This window comes from Pocillopora verrucosa, chromosome 5 (genome assembly GCF_036669915.1).
Source record: "Pocillopora verrucosa isolate sample1 chromosome 5, ASM3666991v2, whole genome shotgun sequence".
In the NCBI taxonomy this organism is placed as follows: Eukaryota; Metazoa; Cnidaria; class Anthozoa; order Scleractinia; family Pocilloporidae; genus Pocillopora; species Pocillopora verrucosa.
The window spans coordinates 14656921-14674051 of record NC_089316.1 but is presented as its reverse complement, the minus strand read 5'-3'; the positions used below and the strand labels follow the sequence as shown (position 1 = coordinate 14674051).

At 38.9% G+C, this 17131-nt stretch overlaps 1 protein-coding gene across 1 annotated transcript; it reads right to left on the bottom strand.

The window, feature by feature from the left end:
• Positions 1–542: 542 nt before the first annotated feature.
• Positions 543–16140, bottom strand: LOC131782228 (uncharacterized). The gene is made up of 18 exons (XM_059098941.2): positions 15263–16140; positions 13809–14304; positions 13062–13318; positions 12288–12449; positions 11593–11703; positions 11236–11377; positions 10776–10918; positions 9108–9277; positions 8454–8585; positions 7843–8028; positions 7352–7460; positions 6460–6681; positions 5559–5698; positions 5188–5406; positions 4181–4435; positions 3446–3806; positions 2892–3041; positions 543–2001 (listed from the first exon to the last, which is right to left on the bottom strand). The coding sequence occupies exons 1-18, from the start codon at positions 15857–15859 to the stop codon at positions 1786–1788; spliced, it is 4068 nt and encodes a 1355-aa protein (XP_058954924.2). The 5' UTR covers positions 15860–16140; the 3' UTR covers positions 543–1785.
• Between the last annotated feature and the right edge of the window lie 991 nt (positions 16141–17131).

The following is a 17131-nucleotide window of genomic DNA, read 5'->3' as shown; positions in this document are numbered from 1 at the left end:
GCTTGTGCCAAAATCAAAACACCCCATAAGATGAAGCCTTTTTTTTCCTCGCTGAGTTAAATCGGAATACACACACAGCAATCCATCGATAGTTATTTCTTATTCATGATTTTGAATCATGGAATTCGAAAATCGATTGCTGTATAAATTTCTTGTCAAAGACGCTTCTGCTATTGACCTACTACGATCAGTGTTTGTGGGATTTCGTTCCTCGTGGCATCCCTTTCCAAAAACTCATCTGAGTAGTCTGTGAGACAACTGACAGAGCTACAGCCACAGCTTATGTACTGACAAAAAATTAACATTAGTTTCGAGGCAGAAGAACGACGTCCAAATACTCAAACAAGATTTGAACATTATCCACCTATAAGTAGACTTGGAGGATCAAAAAGTACAAATCGATCCGCCGATAACCGAAAATTTTTTGAGAATTATTATCATTCGTATTTGACGGCAAAAATGCAATAGCGTTTTAATACCTCTGAACGGCTGAGGTCTTTGAAAGCCCAAATTCCACCAAATTAATAATTAAAACCACAAAGTTTGTTTTCAATATTTATTACAAATCTACAATGAAACTGATCAAATAAAAATATATTAAACATATTTTTTGCTAATATGGATTTCCACTTTCCTATTTTGCGGTTTTTTAACTTTACCTAAACTCGTGGTAAATTTCAACAAGTAACCTAAAAACCCAGACATTTTAAAATAAATAGACCAAGCAACAGTAGATAAAGTTAAATAGCAGGGAAAAATTATTTACAACGGAGACTTGACCAGCAAGGTTAGGAAATAGCCACAGCTTTTTTTTCTGACATGGCCACAGCTAAAATCCTGGCCCGAAGTGACTAAGAATAAAAGTTGTTGACGCACTAAACATGAAATAAAATCGATTAAAACCGCATTTTCATCTTTTAGAAACGAATCACAGTAGCAGTAGTCGTATTTCGAAGCAGGGAAATCATCTGCCGGCAAAGGCAACAAAATGGAAATTATGGTTTTTGGCAGGCGAATTTGGTTTATACAGCGTTTCGTTGGTTCGTTGGCAAAAAACATGGGAAGTAATGTTATTTCAAGCGGCCGAGTATTCTTGAAACTGTCAAGCACACAGTCGCAACTTGAGATCGCAACTTGAGATCGCAACTTTCATGGTCATTAACCGAAAGTGGTTCAGAGGCCGGAATTCCAGAGGTCAAAATTCCAGCTTTCATTCAGATGCAAACCTAATTATGTGCTGATATCAATGGATAAATTAACCTGAGACCTCTTAATACCTCAACCTAACGGCAAAATCCGAGTCAACAAGCGCACAGACAGTTCACGCAAAGTTGAGTGTCTGACATACGTCTTTCCTTCCGACTGTGACACTTTAAAATGCATAAAAAGGAGACGAGAGATGAGATAATTACTCAGACATGAACACGGTACTTAAATGTTTGTTACTATCTACACGACTATTTAACTCCTGCTTAAAAAAAGTGAAAAAGTGAACTACCCACCGAGTCCCCTCTATGAAACTATGACATCTCACCTTTTACATATGTAAATAATTATAAATCAGCAAAAGAAATTACAAATTAGATGGTATCCCAGGGGTTCTGTGTTTTGCTTTTTCTATGACATGTTGCCTTGTGTGCTTGTGTGATAAGGGCATGCTAATACACTGTTTATATTCACAGCAAAGTGATTCGTGATATTTCAGTGTACATTACTGAGTCTTAGTCCACTCATTAATTGCCCGAAGTGAAAGTATAATACAACGCATTCCTTTCTCCTCCAGGTCTACACAGGAGACGGAGAACGTGCAGTTTTAGGAACTTCTAACATCACCGAAGGTCTCCGAAAAGATGACTCACTAATTACCGAGCCGGCCCGGGACCTCGCTCTTAAACTGGCCCGTGATGCTCTTGCATTGTCCATGGACTGGTAAGTAGTGCCTTTAATAAGTGCCTGTTTTATGCTCTCGTCCATACCGACCACGCCCATTTCGCCAAACACCTGAAAGAGGAAGGGAGAGGACGATGAAACAAGTGGCGCAATTTTGAGAAGCAAAGGCTATTTGGGATTGCAACGACGTGTTTCACTGAACTCTGATATTTCTCTTAAAATCTCGCACAACCCCATCAACCAATCAAACGCAAAACTAAAACCAATCAAGACTTGATCATTCGCGTTTTCTTGAGCTCGAAGATGTCAACAATCGTTTACTTTCAGGTTTTTTTCTGATTGAATGCCCGAAAGCATTCCTGTTACACAAGCAGTCGATCATTCATTCAATTAGTAATTCAGACAGATGTCACTCATTCATACAGTCAGTCAGTCAGTCGTACAAAACGCCAATCAGCTAGCCAGTCAGTCAGTCAGCCGTAGGTCTGACAGGCAGTCAGTCAGTCAATGAGACAGTTAGTCAGTCAGCCAGTCGGTCAGCCGTAGGTCTGACAGGCAGTCAGTCAGTCAGTCAGTGAAACAGTAAGTCAGCCAGCCAGCCAGTCAGTCAGTAAGTCAGCCGTGGGTCTGACAGTCAGTCAGCCATCAGTGAGACAGTTAGTATAGGTCTGACAGGCAGTCAGTCAGCCAGCCAGACAATGAGTCTGTCTGCCGTAGGTCTGACAAGCATGCGGTCAGTCAGTCAGTCAGTCAGTGAAACAGTTAGTCAGCAAGCCAGCCACCCAATAAGTGGGTCGACTGGAAATTTGACAGTCAGCAAGCCAGCCAGTCAGCCAATGAGTCAGTCAGCCGTAGGTCTGACAGTTAGTCGGTCAGTCAGTTAGTTACTAGGTTCTAGCGAGGACTTCGCTCAAAAGTTAACTTAGAATAACTGTCAATCCATGATATTTTACCATGATATTTTAAAAAGAAATAAGAAATATGTGTAGAAATGAACATACCTCTACAATAGCTCCATCAGGCAGCCTTAGGAAGTGTCTGTATAACTCTCGTAACCCATCCAAGTGTATGGTGTGGATAGACACGTGAGATGTGATTTCACGGTGCCCAGTCTTTTTTTTGTCCGAGGCCCCCATATCCGACTCATCAATCTAAATATAAAGAAAGTCACTCAGACTAGATGATTAAAAATTCAGCAAAATTTTCTGATGCATGCAATCATTCTTAAAATTCCTAGAAACAAACCCCAAAACAATCACACTCAATTTAGTACAATTTAACCTCTGCCAAACTTTTAACACATAGACCAGTTAAAGCTCTTAAGTTTCGGTTAAAGTGTTTGGTTAGGTGACGAAGCTCCCGTGTCTTATATTCAAGCGATCAAACTGGCGAAAACAACGATTTCTGAAAGGTGAAGGAAAAAGAAACAAGCGGGCTTTGGGTCTCTTTCACAAGTAAGACAAAGCAGCTATGCCTTCCTAACACGAGCGAGACAACTTGCGTGTTTCTTCAGCGCTCTTTTCAAAGGAACTTCGTTGAGAGTGCAAACGCATACCTTCTCTTCTTCCCAGATATAATCATAAACAGCGGTTTTTCTCCTTTCTCCTTCTTCTCCTCGCCATTGTTCTGACTTCTTGCAGACATAGTTCAACTCCACATTAGAGATTTCCAGGTCGTAAGGAATAAAGAACTCGTCTTCACGCGCGTGAAGACGGTGATAGACATCCATGAGGCGGCCATTGTTGTGAAGCCTCAAGAAGTACATATACACTACACAAGAAGCAGTGAACAGCGTAACAACGTACAGGAATATTGTCAGAACGATACCTACGGTGCCATTGCCGTCAAAGCGGAAGAAATGCCAGTAGAGTTTGAACGCGTCTCCTATTGGAACATCACCTCCCACGTTTAAAAATCTAAATAAAGTGAAATTCGAAATAAGAATGGGTTAGAAATATTTAACAAAGGTATGTTAGTCTAACACTTCTCACTCTTCCTCCTCTACAGCAGTCTTGTCATGTTACCCGAAAAGTATCCCTTTACAATCCTAAAAACAACTTCTTAACAACCCCAGTGAAGAGAGTGCGTCTGTAATTAGCTCATAGCCGATATCCTTCTTCTTCTCGAAGTGCTCTAAGGTTTTCCTCGTAACCTTTTGTTAGTTCACCGAGTTATATACTGTCGTCAGGTTGGTCATTTATAGAAGTAATCCAGTCCTCTTTTTCTTTCAATAGTAATAAACCGTTGTATCAAAGGGTTCTAAAAAATAGTAATAACTATTAGTTTATACCTCATGAGCGCAGAATCCACGATCAGAATCCAGATGGGATCAAGCAGTGCATTAATTCCAAATGCCATGATAAACCGTGAGAAGATGTTAGGAAAAGTTCCAAACAGTCTCTGCATTCCCCAGCAGAAGAGGATTAATAAACAGAACAATATAATGTTGAAGAACGGTCCAATCACCACTATACTGATCTCTTCCACTGTGTTCAGCAGTGTGTTTTGATAGTTCAGGTTCACTGTGTAGGCGAGAAATTCGTACCTGGAGTTCACAAATAAGTGAAAAGGGAATAAAACCGTCATAATAAAAAAAAATTGTATCATAAACTGGCACAAACGCAAACAATACTCAACTAACTAACACGATAAGAGGCCCCTCGACATCATGATGTCAACAATCTTTACGTCATGTGTAGAATATCCAGAATATCCTGAACACAACAACTGAAGGCAAAGAGGAGGTAAAGGGCCCCAACAGTTATTACTGTGAAATAACTGATTTATTTCTTCTCATAAATCATTTGAATATTCTAAAAGTATGCAAAAACTGGCTAAAATGGAAGGCGGCTTAACAAACTGCTTTATTCGTACATGTCTAGTAAGCTCCCACACATATCAAATTTGTCGGCACAGTTGCCATTTTTACCCGAATCTTAAACAAGAATTATGGTTCCTCGTATAAATTCCGCAAAATCTAAAAGTCTCGGCGATTCTTCAAGTAACAAGTAGACAAAGGAATACTTAAGTCACCGAGTGAGCGAAAACAATCAAATTAACGAGCGCAAACGAGATTCGCCGAAATAAAATATCAGACGGCGAAAGCGCACGAATCAAATCGAGCACATGAGAGTCAAAGAAAGCATAAGAGATTCTATCTAAGAAAGCGCTCAAGAGTCAAAATAGCACACCAAAACTTTGATGACTTTCCAACCAGAGGATATAAACAGTTTGCTTTCTAACTATCATTACCGTTACCTCCTTGTTATATCATTGACAACGACCGCTTTTACTCACTTGTTAACTGGAACAAATAACGCTTGAAGGAAAACCCACTGGGCGCCATAATGAGCGTACAAACGAACCCACCAGGTGAAGGCAATGAGGAGTAACATGGCCCAAAACTCACGGGAACGCCATTGAGAGAGGCCCAGCTCAGCCATCAATTGACGGCCCACATATTGCATCTTTTCTCGACCGTAGTGGGGAATGCGCCCTTTATTGGACCAAGGTGGCCTTGGGTGAGAAGGACAATTGGAAAATTAAACAAAAAGCAAACAGCACTTTAAGTAAACACATTCAACTTCTGGTTTTTTCCAGCGGTGACAGCTAAAGGTATGCAAGACTGTGTAGATGAAGGCAGCTAAACAGAATAACGTTATACTCACTGTACAGTGAATGTGTGTTCTTCGAGTTCTTCTAAATGAGTCAGCTTTTTCTTCTTTTTCTTTCGTGTCATCAGAGGCGTCTTTGGAAGCATAGTAAACATCTTTTTGGCGTGGACGTCGACTGGATTGTTCAAATGTTTCTGGAATATACACATTTGCGACTTAGAAAGGTTTTCTCCATTTTCTATCGCTGGACATTTAGATTTACTTTTGCACGACTATTTTCAGAGCTGAAAAGACGAGCTATTATATGATAAAATAAAGTAAGATATCGCGAGCAAACTTTACGTTTCCCGGTCGCATCGTTATTTTTGTCATCATGGCTACATTCCACAAGAATACGCTAATTCCAAAATAACTTTTCTAATACTAATTTGCACTCGGTAATAACATTCGGACAACTTTGTGATGTTTGGTTATTTCTCAGCATTGTATTAGCTTCCTGCAGTCCAGCACTCGACTCCATAACATCATACATAGGCTGCTTAGAAAGCTGTCGATGAGAATGCAGGCTCACTTGAAGAGAGTAATACTATTCTCAACGGGAAGCTGTGGAGGCAGTGAGGCCGAGTGGTTTACGCGCTGGAATTATAATCCGGCGGTCCTGGGTTCAAACCCTCCACCCTGTTACTCATTGGATTTGCTCTCGGTTGCCTCAAGTTCAACTCCTTGAATGCACTTTGTATATGGGATTTTTAAACTCTATGTTTAATTAAAATTTCTTTGCAATGGCTCTGAAAAGCCTCCTTAGTGGCATTTTTTTAACGTTATCATTGCTATTATCATTATTGTCATTATTATTATCATTACTATTATCATTATTGTTATTATTATTATTATTACTAAATAATTATATGAATACGAAGATTAATAAACTCTCTAGATACTACTCTTACCGTACCTTGTAATACATGCCTGGTTGGCCCTTCACCGGTCTAAATCCATCATCTTTTTTCAGCATAAGAACTTCATCATCAGAATAGTCCGTCCCACTGCCGTCGCTTGAGGCGTCGATCTCCACCGCTTTGCGCGACATATGCATGGTTACGGGACGAGACGTCCGTCTCTGTGACACGGCTGAACTACGGCGCTGACGTAATATCGGTTCGGGCACTGCGAGAGACTGATAACAAAAAACACACCACTGATCAGACCTTCACTTCTCCTTAAAGGGTATCTGAAAATTTGACTACGACTTCTAAGGCGTTTTGTAAATCTGCTTGCCGACGGTTCCCTCGCTTACAATTTGACAAGTTCGTTTGGTCGAAAGGACGATGGTGCTCTTGTTTGAAAGCTCTATTTCAAAACAACTTGAAGAAATACAGTTTTGTCGCCAACTGTTTGACAAGTCAATAAAAAATCTTATTAAGCTTGCTTGTGCTATCGAGTAAAAAAAACTATGTTATTCACGTTTTTCCTATTTCAACCCATTTTAGTGTGTCACTCCACCAGTAATTTTAAATAGGATCACCATATGGCTAAAATGTTCTTCAGACAACAGTTCATAACAAAAACATGTACAGTAGGAGACTTGACATGTTTCAACTATTAATAGCTCGTACGACACTCATGAAACATGGTTTGATTTTACAGTAAAACATGACTCCAAGAACATGAAAACAATGGTCGAAAAAGGATGAATAAAGCTGATAATTGTCTAACATCAATTAACAATTGTGAAAATAAAAACAAAGGAGTGATCGAGAAATTGAATTCCACAATTTCTTTTAGGCAATACTGCATATTTTTGACGCAGTTGTGTGCAGGATAAGGAACATAGTTCAAGCACTCACAGTTCTTCTAACATCCGGGACTTCCACCTGCAATTTCTGGGTAGAACCCATGCCTTCTTTTTCCTCCACAGCTGCATCAATAGCTACAGTGCTCCCAAAAAAACTTGACCTAGAAATAATACAGGCAGTTTGTCATAAACATTGTAAAGTGCTGTATAAACAAGTTGTAAGACGAAGGGCTCCATCATCTAGAGGGTAATAGCTTAAGTATTACAAAAAGTAGCACTAAAGGGCAAATTTTCAAGAGCAACTGAAGGACAGGCTTAAACTCCATGCCCAATGAAAACAGATGTCAACAGAAAACCACATACAAGCACATGTTGCATTTGTGTTGTCAAAACAAAACACTTCACAAGTTTAAAGAGATACATGTATTTTGTAATTACTATACTCTTTCCAGCTCTTTTGCAATAATTAAAGGCAAATCTTTCCCTTGGACATGGTTTTGGTTCAACAGAGCCCCTTTTAAGGTGAGGGGATTGAATAATTACCCCATCATGCTGATTCTGCTGCCACGTCGAGTGCTGGATGGCGATGACTTGAGATCCATTCGAGAACCGTAAATGGGCTCTTCTCCATCAATGTTCTCTTCATCAATATTCGTGCGTGATGGATAGCTTAAAATTCCTGATGTAAATTGTAGTTCAACTTCATATTCCTTCTGTCCAGCCATATATCTAATAATAACAAGATGCATATTAATTAAATCACTATTTAATTACATATCCAACTTTTAGAGTAAGTCTGTAAATATGGTCAAACGTCACACCAGTGTTAATCTCAACTTTAGATTTATCATCCTTTAGGAAGCCCTCTCTATACCTAATAAAATTAATGATGTGAGAAAATTTTTAGGGAAATTTGATGAATTGCTGTTGACGAGGGGGGGGGGGGGGTGGAAATGGTCTGTCAGCATGCTCTCCCAGGCACTGCCACATCACCTGCAAAAGCCCCTTGCAGGCTGCTTAGAGGTTTCCTTTGATGGACTACAATCCTGTCCCCAGAAAGAGTAACAATACTCCTCCTCTTTCGATGCCATGAAAATCAAAACAAGCTCAGAAGTAATAAACCAAATGGATGGCAAACGAACTATGTGTCTTACCGAGGTAGCTTGACAATTTCAAAATACAGGTTACACAGCCAGTTTTCAAGATCATCAGCCATCAACTCTTCAATCGTCTCATGTTTATCAATTGTGGGATCCATGTCACCACGAAGAAATGGAGCCTTGTACCTAAAAGTGTGTGAAATGAAATGGATGGATTTAAATTTGACCCTATTAGCTTCTTAGAAAATAAGGAGGAAACTACTATGTGCAGGTTCATCCTTTTGATGAGTTGCTGTAGAAAGTTTTCAGTCTGAATAAATTCTGTCCAGCATTTCACTTTGCTTTAACACTGAACTACATTGGCAACTTTCAACTTAAAACTGTGTTAAAAGATGTATTTAATTTTTCTACTACAGCTAAAAATAAAATGGTAGATCAACAAGATATTCATAGTAATGGGTAAATAAACTTTGCGACGTCCTTTCACAGATTTCCACTAAATTCTCAATTTTTCTCTAAAATTTGCATAATGCCTGTTGTTTCTTATGTTTTTGTATACACTTTTGTATGGAAAGTTGAAGCTTGCCTTGCCAAAATTGATCCACTGCACTGCTTGAAATTTGAGTGCTGCATTACACAACTGCCAGCTGGCTGAGTGATTTGAAAGTGCAGCACAGACTTATCAACTGGAATTAACTTTGAACTTACTTTCCATCAATGATGTTAAACTCTCCATCAGAAATGGGGAAACATCCCCATCCTACCACCCTATCTGTGGCTGTGACACTTCCCCTAAGAATAAAAAGCTCAAACACCAGAATCATGCCTGGACGCACATCAGGTCTGGAGGGACACACAGTGAACACACTCTGATCAATCTGCAAAAGGAGTATGATGTAATAATATGAGTGATGCTTTCATCTACAAAGGAGTACATAAGGAAGCAAAGTATCAGTGTGTATAATATACATGAAAAAATTATGTGCATCTGATTGGCTGAAACAAGTGCATCTTTCATGTAACACAAATGCAAAGTTGTAATATGAGTACAAAGTTGCAATACCAGTGCAAATTACAAATAGCACACAATGCTAAAATGTTGACTTTCTGTGATGAGTTTTTCATGTAAATCATTGACATGTAACTTCAAGATTTAATGCACTCACCCTACAAGCTTGTGCAATTTTGTTGTCTTTGAAAAATTCAACTGTGCTTATTAACACCAAATTGCACCTGAAATCATGGTGTTACCTATTCTAATTAAGCTACTGCATTTCAACATCCATACAATATTGTTATCACATCTGAAACTTTAACTTTCAACATAATAAAGAAGTGACTTCATATGTAAAAGTGTTCCTCATATAATGAATTAATACATGTATTATTACAATATATAACATCACACAATATCAACCAAATTTGATTACAACATTTTCACTGATGCAGTCAGTAACTCTTGATATGTTCAGTGGTAGACAATCTGTTAAGCAGTTAAGGCCCATTTTATGAGACAGTATGACAAAATTTCAACCATCTGTCTACTTCTTACATGTTAGTATTACAACTTCAAAGATCTCCTTCATTTATATTTCCCTGATCTTAACAGAACATCAATATAAATCTGAATTAAAAAAATAACACTTCTCTTTCTTAAGCTTTTAAAGGCATACTAGCTTAAGACGCCTGCACCCAAAAAGTATTGGATAAAATGATTTTTTTTTACTATTTTTAGTGCAAATTTTGGTATTTGTGTCATCAACATTGTAGATGCTGAGCATTGTAACCATGGAATATGGGGAATTGGCTCTAATTGTGGGAATGATATCTCACCCTTCTGCCACCATATTAGACTGTAACTCTTTCTCTACAGTTTTCATCTTGTTCACAAAAGTGCGATATCAGGGTTTTGTTTGTTTTGAGTTTTCACTAGGACGAGGACTAGGTGGATAAATCTTTTTTTAGGCTTTGGAGATGGTTCCTGTTGGATTTTGCCAATATCAATAGATGTGTGCCAAAAAATAATGAGGGCGACTCACTGCAAGGTGTACTTCAATAATTAATAACATCATTGTTAAAAAAAGAGTCTTCCCCATTTTGTAAGATTCTTTCCTTCCACTGTCAGGTAGTTTCTAACATTGTTAACATATAGATATCATCAAGACCATCAAAAATGCATTTCCCACAATTTTTCACAATTCAAATTTCATGCTTAAGCTGTAAACAGCCAATGTGTTTGATTTGATAAAAGGATGGTTAATGACTGTTTTTGGATTTCACCCATTGTTTCATGCCTACTTCTTGTGCTGACTAATGCTTAAAGAGTTATTCATGCGTTCATCAAGAGATGTACACTGTATGTTTTGTCAAACCAACCTTAATTTCAATGTTAAAGAATTCTCCATCATGCTGCAGAGGTAATGTTGCCCCTCCCCACTGCTGACCTTTCAGATTTGACCACTTAAGTACATGGCCCCCCAGGCGATCATATAAAGACACCATGAGGACATAGCGACCAGCTAAAGGAAGGAAGAAATGAAAACCATATAATGTGCCATGTTTGTTTATAACTTGAAAATAGAATGTTTTGGGCTGTGAAGGATCAGAGACTCATGAGACATGGACAACATAAAACTTCCAAAGCAAACTACCACCTAGATCATAAAAGTCAGAACATCCCTTAACAAATTCCTTGTGCTGAGATTAAGAAAATCTGCCCATTACACATTTAGAAATCCTCACAAAATTAACTGCTTTTCTAAAATTAGTAAACTGATTATGAGTACATCAAAATTTACTCTGCAAGTTCTTATTCATAGCTCTTTATGTGGTTTACCTGGTAACTTGTCTTTGACTCCTCGTAGACACTTCAGTTTAATCTGTATTGGCTGTGGGGTTCTGTTCCAATCAACTTTCCAGCGCCTGCCTTTGCTGCCTCCATACTGGCCATCAGCTAACATCAAATCTCCATACATGGCCTGGAATAGGAAAATTGATGCAAATCAAACACAGTAAGGGAAGAGTGAGTATCCATTTGTAAAATGTCATTATAATGATCACAAAAAGAAGCTACAGCATATTATGTACCTCTTGAGGATTCATTGCCATACATGTTGATCTTCTCTATCCTAAGCCATCCTTTACAAATTCTCTTTGCCTCTTACTCATAATCAAATCAACAGAGCAAGCTCACCTTAACTTCTCCTTTCCTTGCTGTCAGGGCCTTAAGTAATTGTTCTTCAGCTCGGCGGAATGCCCTGTGTATCCTGTTCTGTATCAGTCGATCTTGCTGCATCAAAAGATCCTGAAAAATTACCAGGAACAAATTGTAGCTTTGAATTAGGAAGTTTTAAAAGATAGCCTTATGTGCCAAAGTGTAAATTTGCTAATTCAGTCTAATAGCAATACTGTTCAATGGGATCTGGCTGTCTAGTTCTAATTAAAAATTTTGACAAATCCTAAGCCATCTAAGGAAACCCTTTTGGTTGCTAGATGGTATCAAACAGAATGTAATAATATATGGATGATGATGGCAGTGACAGACACACTGGTTATAATCTTAATGATTATAATATGGAGAAGAAGAAGAGTGAGGAGAAACAGACTGTAAAAGACTTATCACCAGTGTATAATCAGAGTGCTTGTCACATATGAACCATGTACATTACTCACACACCAAACCATATTATCTCTATAGCTCAGCTCACAGAGCCTCTTCATTCTCAAATAGAAAGATCTCCCTGAGGTTCAGATTTGCTCTTAGTCCTTTGCTTATGAGAATTATTAGATATCTTTCTTTACTAGACAACCAAACTCCATATTTACCCTCTTTCTTAATCTGTTACAAGTATCTCACAGTCAAACAGTGAACTATTTGTCTATTTGTACCTCTCTCTGTTGCAGCCGCTTGCGTTTCTCTCTAACAACCCTCATGACTTCCTTCCTGGCTTTAGCTTCTCTTTCCAGAATATCCTCCTGTCTCTCACGCTGTGTCTTGGCTTGCTGTTGTTGATAAGCAATGTGCTCATCTCTAAGTCGACGCTCCTCTTCCTACAAGTAAATAAAAAGCTTCTTTGTAAATGTGCACATTTCCCAACTGGTCTCCTAGCTTGATTGCAGATGTTATAAAAAAATTTTAATGTAATTTGAAAATTTTTTTTTTTCTTGAGGAAGTATTGCCATGTGCAATATACTTGTATAAGAAGTAAAGCCTTTATACAGGCCCAAGTAGCCCATGGGGCCAGTGCTTAACTCCAGTTTCCTTAACATGAAGCAGCTAGGAGTATTGCTACTCCCCCCTGGATGGGATGCTAGTCCATCGCAGGGTTACCCCCAGCATATTTGCTTGTACCCATTTGTACACCCTGGCCAGGGCTCGAACTGGGACCACTCAATCTGAAGTCAAGCACACTAAGCATGAGGTCACAGTGCCTCCACTAAGGAAGGAAGGAGGAAGTATTGCCATGCAATATAATTGTATAAGGTAACACAAAAAGCTCAAAACACTCACTGTATAAATTGGGAAGCTACTGGTATACTGTAAGCAATTGTGATTTGCATGCTATTCCTTATCATTTGATCATTATCATGAAACAAAGCAAATGTAAGAATTGAACTAGTAGAAAATTTTTACAATAAAAATTTAACCTTTTTATGTTATACCTGAACCATCTCTAGTGAAATGTTTCCAATCATTAGTACTTCATCTTCCATTCTCTTCTCAAACTCTTCATCATAAAGTTCAATTGGCTCATTAGCAAGCCCTTGCTTGAGCTCATCAATGCGTCGCTGCTTGGCATGCTTCTCCTCAGGAAGTATGAGTGGTGGGGGTGATGCGGTTGTCTCCAGTTCAGATTCTCCTCCATCTAATGTTCCCATCAACATGTCTAGGTCAGGGAGATCCTCATTCTTGGGTGGTGCTATAATGGAACAGATTTGGATCATGAAAAATTATGCAATAAAAAAATAATTAAAATATTTCTACACTAAATTGAAAATTGCTGATTTCAAGACTGATATTCTGATGCCACATTCCTAAACAACAACTACACCAGCAAAGAAATAATTCAACCTAGTTTAGAATTCAATTGTTTTTCATTAATTGTGATCACAATCACTTTTGTCTCAGTGTGAAATCAGCAACTCAGAAAAAGAACCATTTTGGCACAATACAGAGTATGATAAAAGACTTGAGTCCTTGGAGAAAAGGGTTTCGCATGTGAAACAGCTATTACCACTTAAGATAGAACATTTTCATTAAAATAAAAGAATCTGGAGAAAGAAGCTTGTAAGGTCAAATCATTAATTTCTTGGAATAGAGGAAGCCCTAAAAATGATATGATAATATTGTTTACAATGCAAATTTTTCCATTAACTTGCTGACCACACTTAAGTGAAACAACATATTACCATAATCTTCATCATCCTCAGACGCTGGCCAATCATCATCTTCCTCTATGGGATTTTTCTGCGGAGGAGTATCCATTGAACGATAAATGGCCCAAGGCAACTCATCGTCAAGCTGATACTTTGAGTAATCTTCACTTGTCTCTGTTTCATTGGTGATCACAGTTTCACTGATCAGTGGCATGGTCTGTTCTTGTCTTGGTTCTGCTTCCTCTTCCTTAGCATGGTCTGTTCTGACCTCACCATCTCCACCCTCTACATTCTCAAATTTTACCTCCTTCTTTTCTTCCTCAGTATTTCCCTCAATAGGCACAGCAACATGCTCTACACTATCAGCTGTCTCTGCAGCAGCCTCTACTGGCTTTTCCTCCAATTTTTTCACTGTATTTGGATCTTCCTCTGTTTCTTTTCCTTTTTCATCTTTATTGTTCTGCTTGTCATCAGGTTCCACTTCTATCTTCACTTCTATGCTCTCCTCTTCTTTGACAGGTTTGAGATCCTGGAAGATAATGCAGAAGTGTACAGTGACTTGTTACAGAACACCTCCTATCCTTGCCCCCAACACTTTACAGCTGGCATCATCAGAAGCAAACCATAGGTGGAAGTTTATGGCTAAGGGGTTGAGGTGAGTTTTGACACAGCTGCAGGCCAGTCTCAATTGAGCTTTACAATCTGTTCCCATGCATGTACTTGTATTGACCTTCCTGGTAACACATTCTTACAGTAAAAGGGTGTGCAGTTTTCATTTCCAGGCTCATGTGTAAATTCCATCTTAGAGTTCAAATCATTAAGTTGTAAAGGTGTCACAGCTTCATTGAGTAAATGAAAACTGTGACCTGACTCTGGAAATCTTAAGTTTAGTTGAAATTTTTCTTATTGTCAAAATGTACCAGGAAAACTGGCCTAGGCTAAAACTCACGCGACCAACACACTTATATAGTTTAAAAAAAAAACTATGGATATCTTGTGTATCACCACAATAAATTCCTCTGCATTTGCCTTAAAGGGTACTCAATACCATAATTTTATAACTTAGTGAACACAAATACCAACAAAGTGAACCAATCAGCTTACATTAATAAATGACAAGAGTGAAATATCACTTAAAAGAAATACATTCAAGAAATGTCCTCAAGGTACTACATGTAACCTGGAAATGAAAGTGAGAGCTAAGCTGCGGAATACCCTGCCAATCATTCACATGTCATTGAATAAGAATAACGTGTCATGCCGCGATCTTCAAAGCCGCTCGACACATTTACATGAGTTAGACCGAGGTGGCAGGGTATTCTGCAGTTGCTCCTTCCAATCCGGAATGGACTTCGCGAAAGTGAAATCAAGAATTCCTGGACTAACAGTTTGACAGACCAGTCTCAGTCAGACTTGAATTAAATTTTTAAGTTACATTCATCAACCTATGATTCTTCAAAATACAGTTGCTGGAAGTAAAATCGTACCTCAGAAGCCGCTTCTGTAGTTCCAGCTTTCTCTCCGTCCTGTTTGTCAATGCTTTCACTTCGTAAATCAGACAACGTCGCTCTCCTACGTACAGTCGGGCTCTCGACATCTTTCGACTCTTCTTCGCTGTCTTTCTTTTCATCGTTCTTTTCTTCCCCGCTGGCCTCAGCTGAATCCCCAGCTTCTTGAGCTTTGTTGTCTCCTTCGATAAAAGCCGATTCCTTCTTGACTACGACTTCTTCAAGTTCATCCGGCTGATTCTCGCCTGCTTGTATCTCGATCACTGTTTCCTTTAGTCCTTCATCTACGGTGACCGAAGCTTCCAACTTTTTATCGTCGCCTTCAGCTTCGACTTTTTGTTGCACATCAGACGATACATTCTCTTTAGAAAGTACTTTTTTCCTTCCTTTCCTTTTAAGTGAAATTTCTCCTTCGTCGTCTTCGCCTCTGGACTCGACTGATTCTCTACGTTTCTTTCCTTTACCTTTCTTCTTTGCTTTCTTTGCTGGGCGAATAGCGGACTCTTCCCCTGTAACGTTATCGACTGGGTTTTGTTCATCGGCCTCAAGCTTTTCAGAAGCTACTTTGTCACTCATTCTGACTGAAAGTCACTAACCTCAAACCCAAACTTAAAAACAGCTTGCTTCGATCAAACGACAAACTTCACGAGTCGCACTCCTACTATCACACGGAAATTTAAAAAATTTCCAACAGCAAGAGAAATCTAAATCAGTTCCACGCGGCCATTAAAAACAGTTGGAGGGTGAGAAACGCAGAGTAGATCGTTCTAGTCGAATTAAAAGGTCATCAAGGACAACCCGACACAAAGTCGGTAGAATATTTCACCAAGAAATATGACTTACTATCGCGAGGGCTAGTGTTGTGACGTCATTTCACGGGTCTTTGAGTACGATCCTGCGTAACGAAGTAAACTTTATAAACATCCCCACAGCAACGGATAAAACATAATAACTTAAACAACAGATCTTTAATTGCCTGTGCAAATTTTTATCGTTCCCTTTTAAGGCAATGAGTGAGCACTATGTTCAGAGATAGCGATAAACTAGTAGTTTTCGTTTCAGGAAGGGTACTCTGTACTATGGCTTAAGAACCACTTTTTGACTGCTAAAGAGTTTATATAGATTTATGCAAACGACACACAAATTGCTTAATGGGAAGAATCATAAGTGAAAACAAAAGCAGCACGCATTTATATGATTCTTTTTCTCGGGTCTTACATATTAGGAACGAGTCAGTGATTTTTTTAGAGCTAGGACCGCAACGCGCACCAAGGGCTTTTTGAAATCGTACACCAAAAGGACTTTTAAAAAAGTGGGTCGAGAATGATTACTGATTTAAGATAGTTGCGGAAATTGCAACGGTAAGAGTCAATCGAATGTTTCAAGGCATACCAGATAGATCAATTAAGTTAACACGATCTGAGGCAGAGTTTAGTCTGTCAGTAGACAGTTAGGTGTGACACGTCTTCTTGCTCAGGTGGCGATTTTGCTCCTATTCGGGATACATTTGCTTTCAATACTATCAAGTTCGCATGGATTTCAGGAAAAGTACATCGACTTTGGCTTAAATATAACTCTGATCTCCAAACAGACCATTCGGGGAGGACTTGAGGCGGCCGTAAATCGTTCTTTCCGACCTCGTTAGTTCCGCCATCTTTGCTCCGTCTTCAAAGGATACTTTCCGGCGACTTCTTCTAATGTTACTATTGCTTGGTGGCAAAACTGAAAGGAATTCAGGTCCTCATTATAAGCATCCTTGAGGTGTTTGTACCAAACCTCTTAAAGGTAACCAAAATGTCGAGGAATACAAGCCAGATATAATCCTCGGTAATTAATCCTGGCTACGTC

What these genes read in the sequence shown, in the direction of transcription:
- LOC131782228 (XM_059098941.2), bottom strand. Translation starts at nt 15,859, where the DNA reads ATGAGTGACAAAGTAGCTTCTGAAAAGCTTGAGGCCGATGAACAAAAC. An exon ending in TGAGGATGATGAAGATTATG is followed by an intron (nt 13,319 to 13,808) that starts GTAATATGTTGT and finishes GTTCCATTATAG; the next exon opens with CACCACCCAAGAATGAGGAT. An exon ending in AGTCAAAGACAAGTTACCAG is followed by an intron (nt 10,919 to 11,235) that starts GTAAACCACATA and finishes TCCTTCCTTTAG; the next exon opens with CTGGTCGCTATGTCCTCATG.